Source organism: Hippichthys cyanospilos, chromosome 11 (assembly GCF_059441005.1).
Source record: "Hippichthys cyanospilos isolate Australia breed blue-spotted pipefish chromosome 11, RoL_Hcya_1.0, whole genome shotgun sequence".
Classification (NCBI taxonomy): Eukaryota; Metazoa; Chordata; class Actinopteri; order Syngnathiformes; family Syngnathidae; genus Hippichthys; species Hippichthys cyanospilos.
The window spans coordinates 8967210-8984952 of NC_142379.1; the positions used below are offsets into that span (position 1 = coordinate 8967210).

The window sequence follows — 17743 nt, forward strand, 5'->3', positions numbered from 1 at the left end:
TCTTGCTGTGAATGGGCATGAAAAAACATATAGTCCGCCTGAAAATAATTGAATGGCATTGCGGTACTTTACAATATGTACACTACCGCAATACCATTCAATTATTGGGGGGCGGCTCGGTAGTACATTGTTCTCTTCATACTCAAATAAATATTGCAAGTGCACAACCCATGTCGGACCATATCCAAGTGAGGTACAGTTCAGATATTTTTCTTGCCAACAAAGGCCCTGGCTTGGTCTTTCACGACCTGTTTGCAAAAGGTTACCCCACCAAAGCAGTGGGCAACTTCGCCCTTGTGGTCATTTGGACACACGAAACCCTACAACAGGACAAGATAATTGTCCAAAGCGTCTAATCAAATAAAAATGTAAGATTAATGTTCGTTCCAAATGCCTTCTACTACGTTGTCATTTAGCACATCTCCAAAATGGAATATTTGTTTGCCACATACAATATGGCGTTTACGTTAACAAACACGTCTGTATATATTCTGGTAGCTATTGTTTTTGTCTATGTTTCTTACTGACCAGTAGCTTTCGGTCCTTACTTGTTGCTAATTGGTGAAATGTTTTATTTGTCCCGCCTTTTGTCCACTCCCATTGGTTTAAACATGTAGTTGGGTGATTCGATTGGCTCTGAAATGAGTAACACGCTTCCGCATTTCCAATCTGTGTTTATTTGGATTTTTTTTTATGAACTCTGCAACCTAAAGGTACATCCTCCGAAGCTGTCGCATCTATCTACGCATCTATTACGGTAGTACAATTGATAATCACAGACAGTGCGTAATACACCGTTGTTGCTGTTTTCCAGGTTCCTTATAAGGGATTTTTTCCAGAAATATACAAAATGCGTTTGTGTAGATAGAATTGTGTTTCCAGAATGCAGTCAGATTTGAATTTGAGATGAATTGGACAATATACCTTAGACATTATGTGTCATCTTAACTCGTTATAAACTTTGTATTTGTAAATTCAGTCCAATATAAAGCTTGCTATTTTATTTTATTTTTATTCTTTCCCTTTTGCTGTAGATGGGCAGCTCGTGGCTACATGTTTAGCTTCAAGACCCATTGTTGTTTATATGCGTATTGCATAAGCCCACTGGTCATGGTGATAATACATTGAATAATCGCGTTTGTTTTGTAGGTCTCAAGTTTCCAGGCACATAGTAGAACAGTTTTATATTATTGACAGATCTGAAGAAACATGACTACAGTTGTTCGAGAGGGTATTGATAACAGCAACTAAATCAACACTATTGTAGGTGTATTTCTAAAAGGATCACTATAGAAGTTCTGAAAGATCTGAAATCAAAAATCAAACTTTCACTACCTCTTCTGTATTAAAAGAGTTAATGAAGTTATCAGGACGTTCATCTTTGTCATGTTTATACGTTACCAGTAATTGAACGTGTGTCATAATTAACACATATATGTTGATTGTTCATTTTGTGCAAAATAGCGATACCCAGGTCAATCCATATTAGAAGTTTGTATAGTTTACATTTTTCTTAAATTGTATCTACACGCAGTTAGAAAAGTGTTTTATTTATTTTACATTTCTCCATAGCATTTCCTTAGGACACCAATTGCATTTCCATCTAATGCCATGGCAGAATGGGGCAATTGGGCAAGCACCTGTGATCTGTCCTCACAAACAGTCAATGACATCTACATTTATTGTCATGTTACTGGTTTAAATACTGTTAAGCTAACGATTGTTTCTCTCTTTCTTTAAATAGTGCATACAATGGCTTCAGATTCTCCTCGCAGACTGAGTCGCTGTGCTGGAGGGGCTTTAGTACGAGCACAAGCAGCAACGTAAGGACATATTTTACAAGCACTGGAATTTTGTTTATTTAAAATGCTCTATCTTGTACTTGTTTAGTCTGTATTAATGTATTTGCCAATGTAGCATTGCCAGACATGACAATGACTGGTAGCCATAATATGTTTTCCTCCCACCAGATGCCACTTCAGAATTACAGTTCACCAGACGGTGTAACCATGCCTGAGCCCATAAACAGATTTAAAAAAAAAGGGGGAAAAAACGAACACTTTATTCTATTTAGTTTTATACAAATGCACATTGTTGTCAGTGACACAATATTCCAGCAGATTAGGCAGGAATAATACAGATGATATGATGCGATCTAGTGTATCAGCTGGAGTTTCTGAATAAAATACCTCTCAAGATACCATTAACAAAGCAGTTCCAAAGTTTATGAAATCAGACATGGATGTCACAGCACTCAGTTTGACGTACATTTTTCGAAACCGAAACATGTTCCTCATGTAAATCAATTTAAAGCTAGGACCAAGTAAAATGAAATATAAAATATGGAAAGTAACGTAAAGTCATCCAAACCATTTTTTTTTTACCCTTTATATGTAGGGAAGTGCACAAGGAGGCTCTGCCACACTTCCATGTTTTTATTCCAAAAAGTTAAACATGGCAACTATTATCAACTACAACTTTTATCAAGTCTGTTGTTTCCTTTAATAGGTACAGTATTTTGAAACCTTCAACCGTCTGTTGCTTTCAATGACAATGATGTTTCATTGGCACAGGGAGCAGTCTTACATGGAAAGTGTGGTGACCTTTTTGCAAGATGTCGTCCCTCAGGTAAATACTCCCCTGGCTTCTCTCAATCTGAATTTATTGGAATATGCGACCTCTAAATTGAGATATGCAAAACATAGGAAGATGCATTTTTCCTGAATCTATCAATATATATATATATATATATATATATATATATATATATATATATATATATATATATATATATATATATATATATATATATTTTTTTTTTTTTTTTTTTTTTCAAAAATGATTTAATCTAAGTTATTCACATACATGTCACATTGTGTTCTGTCAAACATTTTTTTTTTCTACTGTAGGCTTACTCTGGAGGTCTGCAACCTGATGAAAAGGAGAAAATCATTTGGGTTCGATTTGAGAAGACTGACATCAATGGTAAGTAAACAATTTCAGCGTGTGAACCAATTTCTGCTTTTGTCATTGTTTAGAATCCAGTTGAGTTCACGTGATAATAATTAACAACATTTTTCCTGTAACACCATCATTTTATATTGTGGAACATGTTCTGCTGTGCTTACCTGATTTGCGTTGTAGTTTGTTGACTGTAAAACGTAATTAGTTCTGTACTTAAACTTTAACCATTCTGTTTATGCAGACTCTGCCCGCAACATAGAATTTATGGAGATGCACAGTGGCACTACTGATCCTCCTCTCTGTCTCATGATTGGTTATGCTGATGGTATGCAGATTTGGAGCGTATCCGTAAGTAGCAATCTGTATGTTGGTTGGATTGGGAAACTGAAAAATGGAAAGCATAGAACATGAATTATTAAATTCAAATTCAACATTGCATGCATGTTTATTTTATTTTATTTTTTGCCTGCACAAATTTGACAGTTGATTTCTTGATTTTACATAAACATTTTGTCTTCTAGAAAGGCGGTTCAAAAGTCAAACTCAATTGATAGGTTTTGTCCTCCTGGATGTGGAAGACCAAAAACACACATCTTTACACACAGCGAGAGACAGTTGACTGTCCTGGTATTTAATATATCCGAAACTTTTGTAAAAACAAATTTAGTACATCCCAATTTTATTTCATTGTTCCAATATAATTCCAAAAGTCCAATATAATTCTGCAATGGCGATGTTTACCCAGTAGATGGCAATGTAAGCCCCTTATCAAGCAATCGAACAGCTACATGACAGACATGGGACTGTGGATAAAAAAAGAGCGGGTTTGAGGAGGGATTAAAATACTGTAAATAGAAATCTGATTTTAACAAGAAAAAAACAGCAACAAAAGATTAAGAGTTTGTGTGTTGGTTTATGATGATTAATCAATGTAATCTAATTATGTTCCAGGAACAGTAACACAACATGTTGACAGTTATATGCAATGAAATATTAAAGAATCATAATACAGCTAATACATACAGTAGTGTATCAAATATCTGTTGCATATTTTTGGGTCATTACTCACTTTTTAGGAGATGCCAAAAACTGCATTCCATTTTTGACATTTTTAATTGGTCAGTACTTTGTAAAATAAAGAAATAAATACATAAACAAACAAAAAAATAACACCCACAAGTATTGTTTTATATATATATATATATATATATATATATATATATATATATATATATATATATATATATATATATATATATATATATATATATATATATATATATATATTTTTTTTTTTTTTTTTTTTTTTTTAAAAGAATTAACGTTTGAGTTTTAAGTTTCTGGCCTGACACCAGCGATATGTTTGCATAATAGTTTCATTGCATGTTGAATTTTGAGAAGAATGAAAGACATTATAGAAGTAAAATGTAAACGTATCAAAAATTGAAATAAAACGTAAATGTATTAAAAATTGTCACATAACCTACCATCGCATTTGCCATTTCAACAAAGTGTAGCAATTTAGTGTAATGCTCTTATCTGATTTAATAGTGAATGGTCTAAAAGATTTTTCCTGTAGTAAACCTGAACGAATTATTGTCCATGATGGAGAGACGTTTGCGGTGTGAATTGTGATCTCTAACTTATCCAAACGTCTCCATTTTCACTCTTTTGCTGTCACTATCCCTCTTAATAAGTTTATTAAGCCATTTGGTCTTCCTGGCATGGCATTAATGATGCTCTGACTCCAAGCAGACAACAGAAAAGCAGCTGGTACTTGAAACCACGGATCGGTACAAGTTTTTCAATATCTTGCTACACACATGAAAGCATCTTAAGTGTCTAAAATGGAAGCAACCCCTTGTGGAAATGGCACTGGAGCTCTGCCGGATGACCAGTAAGCGTTTCTCGGCCGAAAGGTCATAAGTCACAATTTAGTAAATGTCATATATTTTCAAAAATCTATACTGTTAGTCTACATGTGCGGGTGTTATTTTTCCTCAAATTATTGACCAATCCGAAGTGTTGAAAATGGCCTGCGCTCTTTGATGATACCAAGTTAATAGTTGAACCAATATGTCATTTAGAATGTCTCTTGAAAAATTACTATTTTAAATGTTCAAGTAGGACTGGATGTTATAACCAAAAGTGTTCTCCAGTAATATGATAGTGTAAATTTTTTGACAGGATATTTTCATTGATTCTGCTGGTAAAGCAAAGGACTACTTCTCTGCTGGCTACTCTTTACTCACCCAAGTGAAAACATGATCTGGGTCAAGATTCTTACAATTTTAGTTAAGATAAAAATTGCCTGTTTTTAGCCTGCTCCAAAGGTGCTCTGGTCTCTAGCTCTAAGTGGTTTGTGAAGTATTTATGGCAGTTGCTGAGCTAACACCTTATTTAATGGGCCAGCGGAGGACAGACATTCACTTGTTCACACTTTTGTGCACTCAGAGATGAGGATTCGGACTTGTTGTATAGCTGCTGTCAAAGGTGATAGTAGATTACGCTTGTTTCACACTAGAGAACTGTCAACAGCCACTAGAGAACTGTCAACAGCCACAACTCAATGAGAGGCACACTATTGGCCGTATAGGTGTTGATATAAAATTGCCCATGTAGGTGTTAATATATGCAGAGGTGGGCCCGTTAGTTAAGTTTGCCAGTGCGTCAATCATCATAAGTAAACTATCAGAATGACTTACTGAAATGCCTAATGATATCATTTGGTTTAATGTGTTATATTTAATCTTACTAATGATTAAATGTGCACAGGCTAATAACAGTACAGTTAACATTTGGAGTTTCACAAGAGTTATGTTTTATTCTGCAATGAATACTGTATATGTTTGCCCGACCCACTCAACTCTATTTAGACAAGATGCATGAGGAAGTGTGACTGCTCTGACAAAGGTTCAGGTGACAGCTGAATAACAACAATAATAATACATAATAATAACCCTTTTCTTTGGCGTATTGAAAGTGACACGCATAATGCATAAGAGGTGAAGGTTATGTCTTTTTGACTTATTATTTACATACTGGTAGTATTCATCTTTGAGCAGCAGTCATGCACACATACTGACAAAAATATGTTGTTGTGAGAGTGTGCAATAGTGGCCGAGGAAGATGTGGGTTGCTTGGGAAGATCAAAGCGCAGCTTGCCTGGCGTTCTGTGTATTTAAAATCACATACATAATTAATGCTACTAAACTGGCCGGTGGTATGGCCAGCAAATTTGAGTGGGGAGGGTATAGGTCAGTCTGCCAGTCAGCCATCATTGCTAAATTACTGTTTCTTACCGCTTTTAAAAGTCTAAATTTTGATATATATATATATATATATATATATATATATATATATATATATATATATATATATATATATATATATATATATATATATATATATATATATATATATATATATATATATATATATATGTGTGTGTTTTTATTTTCTGAACACAACAGCCAAAAACTAACACAAAACAAAGAGAAACTGTATTTGTTAATTAAAAATGTCAACACAATTAGCATTTTAAAACCTTCTCTCATCACAATTTGTAGCATTATGTCAATGGGCTAAAACAGATGACGCAAAACAATATCCAACCAGCAAATGAGATGAATTCAACAAATGGCTGTAAGAAAGCAACACTGAAAATCAATTTAGAATATTACATACGCCAAGCTCTAATGTAATGTGTTGAAGTTGGTGGCAGTGACTGACAGTCATGTCTCGCACATATGAGCAGCTGGAAAGTGCACAATAACCTAGAGTATTAACCCCAGGCCTTCTCATTTCTCATTTTAATCCTGAAAATTCCATCATTCTTTTTCACATGTCCATTTGCATCAAAGGAATCATACCCTGCTGAAAACATTCTATTTTTCCTCCTATTAGTGCTCATATAACCTGCTTGTCCAGTGTTAATCCACCACCGCCAGACTTTAAAAGAGTGATCATTCTCTCAAATAGGTTTATAAACTTAAACAGATTAAAGCTGTGATAAAGTGATAATGCCGCTTTTTCCGTAATTTAGTGCATTAAAAATGACCAAAGTGGAGCTTTAAGCACTTATAACAATGCGCGATTATATTATCAGACACAAGAAAGAGCCATGCTGACCATTGAGTTAATATCCCAGAATTGCACACGAATAAAGACCAATTGTAATGGCTAGTCAACCTCTTTGGTGGCCACTAAATGTATTCTGTTTTATTTAATTTTGTTTCTATTAAGATCATTTTGAATTATTCAAACTCCAGACAAGCTTTTGTTTTCGTCCCACTGTGGTTAAATCAGAGCATGGTGTTGATGCTCTTTCTGACCATGCCAGACATCCCCGGCCGTTCCACACAGTACGTTTGGGTCTGCATTGGCATCCTACCACCATCTGAGCATATACACTACCAGGTGCCAATGGGTTGACAGGAAGCCCACTCTCTTTCCCTGAGTGTCCAAGACATGTGGCTGCTCGTCTAATGACATGACCACATTAACCATCAAACTATGAGTGTCTTTATGCAAATTGCATGTATGGATACCTTTGTAATTGAACATGTGTCCAATAAATCCAATAACAAAGCACCACTCAGATTCAAATTGGGATGGGAGGGGGGGAAATCTTCCTTGATATGCTTTTTTGGGTTCTCACTGAGATTGGTAACATAAATGTTAATTTGCAATGGGCTGAATAGGGGGGGATCCCACCATTGCAACCAAACACGATCCCAGGAGGCGGGAGTGAGTCACCAAAGTAGGAAGGAAGTGTATACATTTCAATTTGAGTGGCTTGGCTAATTCCACTCAATTTGGGGTCGTTTTTGTTGGTAAGATATTTGAACTTTAACATGACAAAAAGCTAAAGAAAAAGGTGTGGTGCGGGGTGTACTGGACATCACTTCATATGTACTTATGGGATGTTGTATGCATTGCAATATATAAAGCTACATATTTGTTTAGTATAAATGTATTTTTCAGATGGCAGGTGAGGCGCAGGAGCTGTTCTCAGTGCGTCATGGCCCAGTCAAAACTGCTCACATTTTACCAGCTCCACACATTAGTAAGTATCTTTATTCTAACTTTCCTAAGGATTGACACATTTCACTCTTAATCATTGTGAATAATATAATTTTGTATAAAAAAGAGAAAGAATAATAATATGTAATAGCTCTGCGACTAGCTATTAATGGCCTTAGAATCACCAAATAATCCTTAGAAAAAAACTATTTGGCAAATGATGCAATACATACAGTAGAAATACTTAATAGTGTGTACTAATTATTATAAATGTAAAACAATCAAATGTGAAACAGTATAGTGCAGCAATGACACGACGTCTCATATTGTGACATCATCCATTGTGCATTGGCTTGCATCTGATTTTCTTGAGTCTCTTGACATATACTTTTGATGCAAATCAACTTCTGCGGCAAACAAATTTCAATTCATCTTCTTTTTCAGGTCCACTGAGGGTTGACACCTTTTCTGACAAGAGACCTCTGCTTGGCGTGTGCAAGAGCTCAGGGTCATCAGGGTGAGTAAACTGTGTATTATCTTTTGCATCCTATGTTATCACACTAAAGGGCAGTTTATAGTGTCTAATACACACAGGGGGCGGGGGGGGGGTCGACCGGAATGCCCGGAGAAGACCCAAATGAGCTTGAGGACAGGCAATGTGTCTATCTATCTATCTATCTATCTATCTATCTATCTATCTATCTATCTATCTATCTATCTATCTATCTATCTATCTATCTATCTATCTATCTATCTATCTATCTATCTATCTATCTATCTATCTATCTATCTATCTATCTATCTATCTATCTATCTATCTATCTGTCTATCTATCTGTCTATCTATCTATCTATCTATCTATCTATCTATCTATCTATCTATCTATCTATCTATCTATCTATCTATCTATCCATCCATCCATCCATCCATCCATCCATCCATCCATCCATCCCCCTCTCTCTCTCTCTCTCTCTCTCTCTCTCTCTATCTATCTATCTATCCATCCATCCATCCATCCATCCATCCATCCATCCATCCATCCATCCATCCATCCATCCATCTCTTCATAAGTGACTATCTTGGAGTTCAATGTTATCTTGGAGTTCAATGTTATTCTGGCTCAACACTAGCATTATAGTCTTACAACATAAATGATAATATGGCGAGAGATTGTATGAAACGTTGGTCCAATGGTCATGCTTGCAACACACTCTTCTTGAAGTTTAAAAAACTAATGGCATCATTGAATACAGCCTCATTTCATTGTGATGGTTGAACAAGATTTCCACTGTCTGTGTCTTCTGAAAAGTGGTTATTTAGGACAAACGGGGACTCTGCCTGATGCCAGAGACACAGTTAAAATTGTTTCAACCTCAGATCAGTCTGAGTACTTGTTTTTCACTTTTGTTGCGAACTCAAATTTCTGGTGAAGGAAACAAGTCCACATGAGGCCAAAAGATTACTTGGTGCCAGGCTTTGTCAATGTTGGAACAGGGATTGTTCATAGTCAGGTTGAGTGAAAGAAGAGAAGATAAAACCAAATACCCTGCCTCCACACCCCTATTCCACCCTCCGGAGATAAAATACAGCCTCGTTGCTGGCCTTTGATCAAGACTCCCTTCAGAAGACTTACAGTGTATGTTATTTTTTCCTATTTCCTTCCTAACACGGGAACAAGCTGTGTTTTGATGGTTTGTCAGTACTAATGCTGAAAACATTTTCTGTGTTGAAAAGTAAAAACCCTGACCTCTGGCTGAAAGACAGTCATTTGGCTCCTCCCTTTTTGATGTGCTTGCCGAATAACACCATGGTCAGAGACAAAAAATGAAAAGGCTTCCGGGTGTGATCTGTTTTTTCCATCGAGCATGGTCGTAAACTTACGAAGGTCCTCAAGCAATTTTTAGCATATAATCATTTTGAAATCACAGCTTTTGTTAACCACGAAAAGGGATGCAGTCTTGACATTTAAATCGAAAACAGATTGAAGTCCTGGCCATGAGAGCAGCACTGGTATAGAAGTTGGTGAAGCGAGATGGGTTGGATTACAACATTTGCAAATTAAAGGAAAACCACACAAGCAAAAGGGAAAAAAAGTGGGTGCCGGAGTCTTGTACTTTTGTGAATTTATTTCTTCAGTCAGTGAAAAGTTATGTGTTAAATTTAAACAAAGATGCTTACTTTGTTTTAAATCGGAATCAAGTAAGGATCCACTCGATTCCACAGCTTTCCATATACACACACACACACACACACACACACACACACACACACACATATATATATATATATATATATATATATATATATATATATATATATATATATATATATATATATATATTTATATATATATATATTTATATATATATATATATATATATATATATATATATATATATATATATATATATATATATATATATATATATATTATAAAAATATAAAATAAAAAAACGTGAGGATGTGGAAGACTTGTTTTCAATTGTATTCTCATTTGTGACGTGCTACCTCATTAATTATTAATAAGTAATTAATAATTATGTCCATAACCTTAGCTTTTGTTTGTCAGTCTATGATGGCTTTAAAATAATGTGCGTGTCTAAATATGATGTTCCATGACCCGTGTTAAAAAAATCTTATATGCCCACTCCCACACGATAACGGTCAACTTGACCTTTAATCTCAGGATTTTGACAGTACATGATTAAAAAGTTCAGGGTAGCAGACAAACATAATTATCCAGCAAGTAAAAAAAAAAAAAAAAAAAAACTCTACCACATGTGTGACCAATTGAATTCTGAAGGAGCTTCCAAGTAACAGATTGTAGAGTTTTCCTGAGACATGCATTCCACAGAAATCTATTTGGAATACACTTCAAGCTTTAAATGTGAAATGAAATTGTGTACCGATCTAGCTAGATATTTTGATGGAGCATGTGTGGTTGTTTATTTTATTTTATTTTATTTTATTTTATTTTATTTTATTTCATTTTATTTTATTTTTTGGATGTTTTTTTCCTGTGGTAGTGAGATGGAACAAGTGTAAATTCACTCTTGTTGACATCATCTCTTCCACTCATAGATTTTTCATCAGAGTCTTAATTTATTTTCTTTTCTGTGAGGTATACATCTAATTATTAAACTGTCATATGGCTGTTGATGAGACATACCGTATAATGTTCGAATTGCACTTTTTGGTTCTTTTTTATACTAATGGGACAGTTTGAGTAATTGTAATTGACACATTGATCTAATAGGGCCATCTTATGAGGACTAATATTGAGCTGGTTTATGGCAATCATTATCACTTCAACATGTGCAGCAACTGACATTCTGTCAGGGTCCACACTAGTAATTGTGATTTAGCTATGCTTTCAACCTGTGCCACTGTGTCTATAAGATTGGAGGATCTTATTACATGTGACCCCATCATTGACTCCATTAGAAGTGAGTCATTTGTTAACATGTTGCACACTCAAAAACAACTGAATCCTGTGCCATTTTGAGTCTTCATTGGCAGGTTTTTATTGGCTCCACAAATCAATAGAGCTGGCCCCTTTTCAGGGAAGAGCTTTGATTTGGGTATATTATATTACTGGAAATATAATGATAATAAAAATAACAGTGATGCCTAAAAGTACATTTATATTGAAATCAGTTTTGTCATTTTTCTTGATACTGTGCCTTTTAGTTTCTGATCGCACTTTTAACAGTGTTTGATTCAAAATATTTTAATGATATGTCCACTTTGTACTGATGGACTTATTTAATTCCTGAGCAGTGAGCACTGTGAGGTATATAGTATTTTTTGTCAAATTTAATAGGGTCCAAGCTCCAGCTGCTATTTTTGGCTGCTTTAGCCTTGTCAGATAAATACATCGGAATTTATATACAGTTACAAGGTTGTTTTTCTTCTTCTTCCACATTTAAGGTTTTAATATCACAATGTTCACATATGTGCTTTTTTAAAATATGTTTAAAAAATGATTTTGTAGATTTGTACATTTCCCAATTGCCAGTCCAAACGTGCTTGCAAGGTACCGGTATCGGTAACAATAACAAAAACAATAAACTGTGTAAAACCCTTAGTAACTGTTTGCTATTCATAGTCAAACCAACTGCTTATCTCCTGTATTTTCAGAACAAGCCCCCCTTACTGTTGTGCTGACCTGTATTCACTCAGAACTGGAGAACTCGTCAAATCAATTCAATTCAAGACACAAATTTATGATCTTCACTGTAATGAGCAGTATGTCGCATCAGTTGAATTTTCATTTAATGTTTTGAACTTACAATACACTTTCTTAATAAATGCTCTTTTACAGTATTCTTGTCGTAAGCCTACAAGAGAAGATTGCTGCATTTGACAGCTGCACCTTAACCAAGAAGTTTTTTGTTACAAGTAAGGAACTTTACTGTGTAATTTTGTAATCTTCAACCTGTAAATAATACGAATCAAATTGACTGTGGCTCTTTCAGGTTGCTATCCTTGCCCTGGGCCATATCTCAATCCAATAGCCCTTGGAAGTCGCTGGCTAGCTTATGCTGAAAACAAGGTAATGTGACCATCGCACACATGGCCACAAATGATACTGCAGTAACACCAACTACTAAGTATAACATATTGACACAAAAACACATGTACAGAGTGTGTTGTATTAGATTTTTTTAATTACCAAAATTAAATGTCAAATCAGACACCCCATGTATGTTTTGGCAAAATATATTTTTTAACAGCAATACACAGGGACTCCATGAAATTGAATTTAAATGACGAAGAGGACATTGATGTATGTCGGACACATTTGAGATAGATTTGGAAAGAATTAACACACTATCAGTGCACTTTATCTCAGTGGATCTAGAAAGTCACTTCTGTTCCAGTGTCAGGTTTTGTGAGATTATAAATACATGTGATTTGTTTTGACAAAACCAAGCTTATGTCAGTAAAATTTAAAATTTGAGATATTGATATATTCTAATGTGACAAAAATTCCCTTTAGAATGATACATAACACATGGTGGTAGCTTAAAATGGATGAAGTCACAGCATGTTTAATGTTTCTAAGTTGAAATCTCGAGTTTTGAGAAAAACACGTTTAAAGTTTTGGCACATTCATCTTTGAAAGGTCCATAGCAACCAGTATCTTACGAAAAGGATATTGACCGGTAACTTTCAGAAAGTGTTAAATGAATAGTGGAGAATTAATTCCATTCCCTGGTAAGGATAACATCTGAGAGTTGAACATTTTAAAACCTGAAGGAGTTTAACATCTCAACAACTGAAATAAATATTATATTTTAAATGCATTTGACTACATAAAGAAAATAAATTTGGATTTTGCATTTTAATGGTATAAAACTTTGGTTTTGATTATTTTTCCTCGACTTAACATTAACATTAACATTGGACTACCTATAAAAATGTGCGCTGCTTATCATTGGGGAGGGAAACTTTACAATGATAATCGTGATCATCTTTTCATTGGGGTGTGCCAAAAAATTGATTCATATAAGAACCGTGATTCTCATGTACTGTGAGTCTGAATCGATTTAAAATGTTTTTATCTGGGTAAAACAAAAACCCATGTACGGGGTGTGTTGTATTAGATTTTTTTTAATTACCAAAATTAAATAAATATCAAATATTTTTGTTTTGCGTGCGAACATCATTTATTTGTATAGAGCTATTACATGCGCCAATGTTCAGCCCAACATGTGACCCTTTAAGCCACTGTTTATTTTGATTTCTTTGGTTTTGCAGTTAATTAGATGTCACCAGTCTCGAGGAGGAGCTTGTGATGATAATGCACAATCTTATACAGCGACAGTCATCAATGCTGCTAAGGTATGCAAAAAAAATGCCCTTCTTACCTTTTCCATGCACAGGACTATTTCCATCCCTCTTTTTGTTTACTTCACATTTTATTGGACACTCTTTGAAAACACAAAAAGTTATTCTATACTCAGTATGTCCAAATAATTACTTGTGATTTAAGAGGAAAATGTGGAGATAAACGCATACAAATCTCTTTGAAATACATGTTTCAGAAACAAATGCACACATATCATTACAAACATACACTGTACATATAGTGTATATAAACATATTTGCTCATACATATACCTAACCTGCACTTAACTTTCCCAATGTGAGGGAACTCTTGATGACCCTCCAATTAAAGGGTTGTAGCACCCTGTTATTCCATTATAAAAAGGATTTCAAAAGAAATGTGATGGAAATTGCTTAAGTCAGTGTCAAGAGAAATGTGTTTAAAGTTTTACATCTCACAATCTTTCCAGTGACAATAAAGCTGAGAGAAATGACATAGTACTTCTCTGTCTGGCAAGCTCCATGGTGCTGGGGCAATGCACTGTTTTTTTTAATAAATGTCCATATTTAATGTTTTTTTTTCCTGCATTTGACAAGTAACATATGACATAGTGTTTTTACAATCTCGTTTAAGTACCACAAGTCTGTAAGCAAACACAGCCTTGATCTAAGATAAAGTTAAAGATGCCGCCACTGTAAGCTATTTTGCATAAGTTGACAAACTTGATAAACCATTTGAACATTTGTAACATAGAGCAACCACATATTATAAATTATTTATGGCGTACTTGACTGTTCGTTGTGGGACTGGGATGGTAGGCGACAGTTAAAATGCAATTGACTTGACTGTTCCTCAGCAGTGGAGAAAATGGAAAGCAAGGTGTAATGACACTACATGTACGCCTACCCAACTCGTGGTCGTATGGCAGGAAGTCTCCATTTTATTCTTTAAAAGGGGGGGATCTGTGTCTAGGCAAATTTTAAAGCGGTTATTAAAATGTTTGTACAATAACCTCACAATATCGCAAACAATTAAATTTTCATTATAGTCATTTATTATTGACAGCCTCATTGTGGAACGTCAGGGTGGCAAGGCAATTGGTGGCAGCTGCCACCCCTCTCCAGCCCCTGGATCCACCAGAGATTCCCTCCTACTAAAATATGTCTTCCCTCTCTATGTCCCAGCTCATGTATATTTTAAACTGTAGCTTGCTCAAAACGAGGCAAGCAACTCCTCTTCTATGGCGAGGAAAATATTAGTTGGTCGGATCATTTTTTTAAGCTTTAAATGCATGTTTGCATTTAGATGGGTTTCCTGTAAATGTGCTACATGGGATTGTTATTTTATCCTCATTTTAGTTTAGCTCATTTTAATAGTCCATTGAAATAAAAGAAATAATAATTTTACCTTGTCACCGACCATTTGCATTCAATTGTCATCGTGACATCAGGATTGAGGCAAATCATCATTTAATCTGTCCTTATCAGAAAATTTTCAGTCATCCTTTATTTGACAAGTATGAAAATAGAATGTGAATGCAATGCAACTTATGGCTAACAAGCAAGCTAATTGAGAAGCAATAGCGTCTTGCTCAGTGGCAACGTAAGTGCTATGTAATACTTTTCTCATTGCCTTTCATGAAGTTAAGCATGCTAGTCACATTTCTTCCTATTTTGAGGATATTTGTTGGTTTACTGAAGTGGCTTGGACTGGCTGGGCTGCGTATCATTCTCGCGAAGGAGTGAAGGAGATCGTTGACATTGTCACTTTACAGTTGATGTAGAATTTACCTCTGACTTCCTTTGACTAATTAATCTGGGTTTCGAACAAATCTTATGAAAATTTTCGAGGACACAGGCTGGTTGTGTGCACACAGATGGTGCACTGCAAATGTGGGAGCGTCACTGAGAAGACGTTGAGGAAGACTGTTTTTAATGAAAGAAAGTGTGCGTACCAAATACTATGTCCTGGTACTCATATGAATAACAAACAAACAAAAAAATGGCTTGAGAAGGAACAAGTCATTTCATGGAGTAATTCCACTCACCCTAATCACGCAAAAGTTTGTTTTTTGTTTTTTTTGTAAATTTCACTAAGTTGCAAATGACACAAAATTCAGGCTCATCAAACTCACCGTCCGCCCACCCATTTTTTAAAGTCATCTTGAAACACATGTTTTCTTTGGTTTTTGACTCAGCATGAGACTGTATTATCCTAGCGTTTTGTGGCGGTAAACAGTTTTCATGTCATTAATTTGTTTGAACTGTCTTTGTTGTACTATGACTAATTTTTGCTCCATGTACATCACTTTGTACATAGCTGTGGTTGTTTTAAAGTGCTCTATAAATATAGTTGAGATGAGACATAGTCATGCAATGCATTACCATACTATATAATGAAGAGGGCAAGGAGTCCCCAGGTTGTGGAGCGACACACTGACTGTACAAAATAGAAGGGGGGTGGGGATATTAAATTATAATGTCCTTATTAAAGAGCTTTTGCAAAAACAATGATAGAATAGATAACCCCATAACCTGTTAGTTATTAATCATTTTTATACGCAGTACATTAAATATTTCCCGTAGGGTGGTGATATTTTTAGATATTGGCATGAGTTTGCAACTTACACAATATTCACGTGATTTTTTTTCAGCTAGTTGACAAGGTTTGCCTCAACCGGGTTGATCAATGGCTTTGTTGGATAACGTCTTAAAAGTCCACAGCTGCAGTGATTAGAAAACACATTAGTGCTGATCAATCATGGACAGAATGGCTCAGTTAATAATTGATGGTCCTTCTTTACACGCACACACAGACACATGCAAATGTAAGTGTAGTATACACACGCAGAAAGACAAAAAGATACTTAGTGTGTCTGGTGTATTGATGATGAGAGACAAGAGATGATCCACAGACCTAAAGAAAAAATGCTCGGCGCCATGTTGTATTGACGGGGCCGCCTAAATGCCTGATTAGTCTCTCCAGAGCCTCTTTTGGTGCTTGCATACACACAGTCTCACGCGTTGGACTCCATTAGGCAAACAGTGTACTATGAAAGATAGATCCCGTTTAAGTAGCACTATCCTTTAATCGGGCCACAGAGGTGTGTTTGAGCCAGACACCCTGCCTGGGCCTGAAACAGACCCAAAGGAACACAGGCACACACTTTACACACTAAGTGAATATATGAACATATAATGTGCGCACACACTTAGTCACAAACCCTGCACATCTCTCTGCTTCCAAAGACTTCCAATGCAGGAGCTGTGAATTTCAGAAAAAAAGTGTGAGTTCAAAGAGAACTATTTTTTTTTTCCAACTGAAAACGTTATTAAACATAGAAACTAAATTTATGATTCAATGTAAATGTATCACTGTTGTTTGTGTCCTCCTTAAGACTCTTAAGACAGGTCTCACCATGGTTGGAAAGGTTGTGACCCAGCTGACTGGTTCTCTGCCAGCAAATGCTTCAGATGAAGAAGGTTCCCCTCACAATTTGACTCGCCGTAGCCTCCATAACGCCGGTGTGGTCACAGTCATTGACACTGCTAGTGTTGGTGAAGGACAGGTGAGTCCATTTTTCATTTGCTTGTGGTGATTAAGAAAGGCCTGGTTCAATCCCTGTTTTTACCAATACTGCCTGGAATCTTTATTATTTGGAATGTGTAAGGCAAAGTCTACACATAGTCAGGGTTCTTGCAAACCGGTGGTGAATGTCTATGGTTTGTCCTATATGCTGTATGTGCCTCGAGTTTTTTTTTTTAAACTAAAACCGAAGGTCTCAAAAACGCTAGACAAAGTCTAGATTTACCAAATTCCCTGGATCCGCTTTTGAATGTCGCAATCATAAACCTTAGATTTACGCCATTGACTTTACTCTATTTCACGCGTTTTAATTTTGTTCATAAAGACTATCTTCCT

The 17743-nt window shown here is 35.5% G+C and overlaps 1 protein-coding gene across 2 annotated transcripts in view; it reads left to right on the plus strand.

The window, feature by feature from the left end:
- The first annotated feature begins 683 nt into the window (after window positions 1-683).
- Window positions 684-17743, plus strand: part of bcas3 (BCAS3 microtubule associated cell migration factor) — a 121259-nt gene continuing 104199 nt past the window's right edge. For both annotated transcript variants that reach the window (XM_088428348.1, XM_088428349.1), the window contains exons 1-12: window positions 684-757; window positions 1745-1823; window positions 2574-2628; window positions 2910-2985; window positions 3206-3312; window positions 7951-8032; window positions 8434-8506; window positions 12130-12237; window positions 12314-12390; window positions 12468-12544; window positions 13753-13836; window positions 17220-17390. In XM_088428348.1, the coding sequence (XP_088284474.1) occupies window positions 1753-1823; window positions 2574-2628; window positions 2910-2985; window positions 3206-3312; window positions 7951-8032; window positions 8434-8506; window positions 12130-12237; window positions 12314-12390; window positions 12468-12544; window positions 13753-13836; window positions 17220-17390 (981 nt within the window). In that variant the 5' untranslated portion in view covers window positions 684-757; window positions 1745-1752. The remainder of the gene's footprint in view (window positions 758-1744; window positions 1824-2573; window positions 2629-2909; window positions 2986-3205; window positions 3313-7950; window positions 8033-8433; window positions 8507-12129; window positions 12238-12313; window positions 12391-12467; window positions 12545-13752; window positions 13837-17219; window positions 17391-17743) is intronic.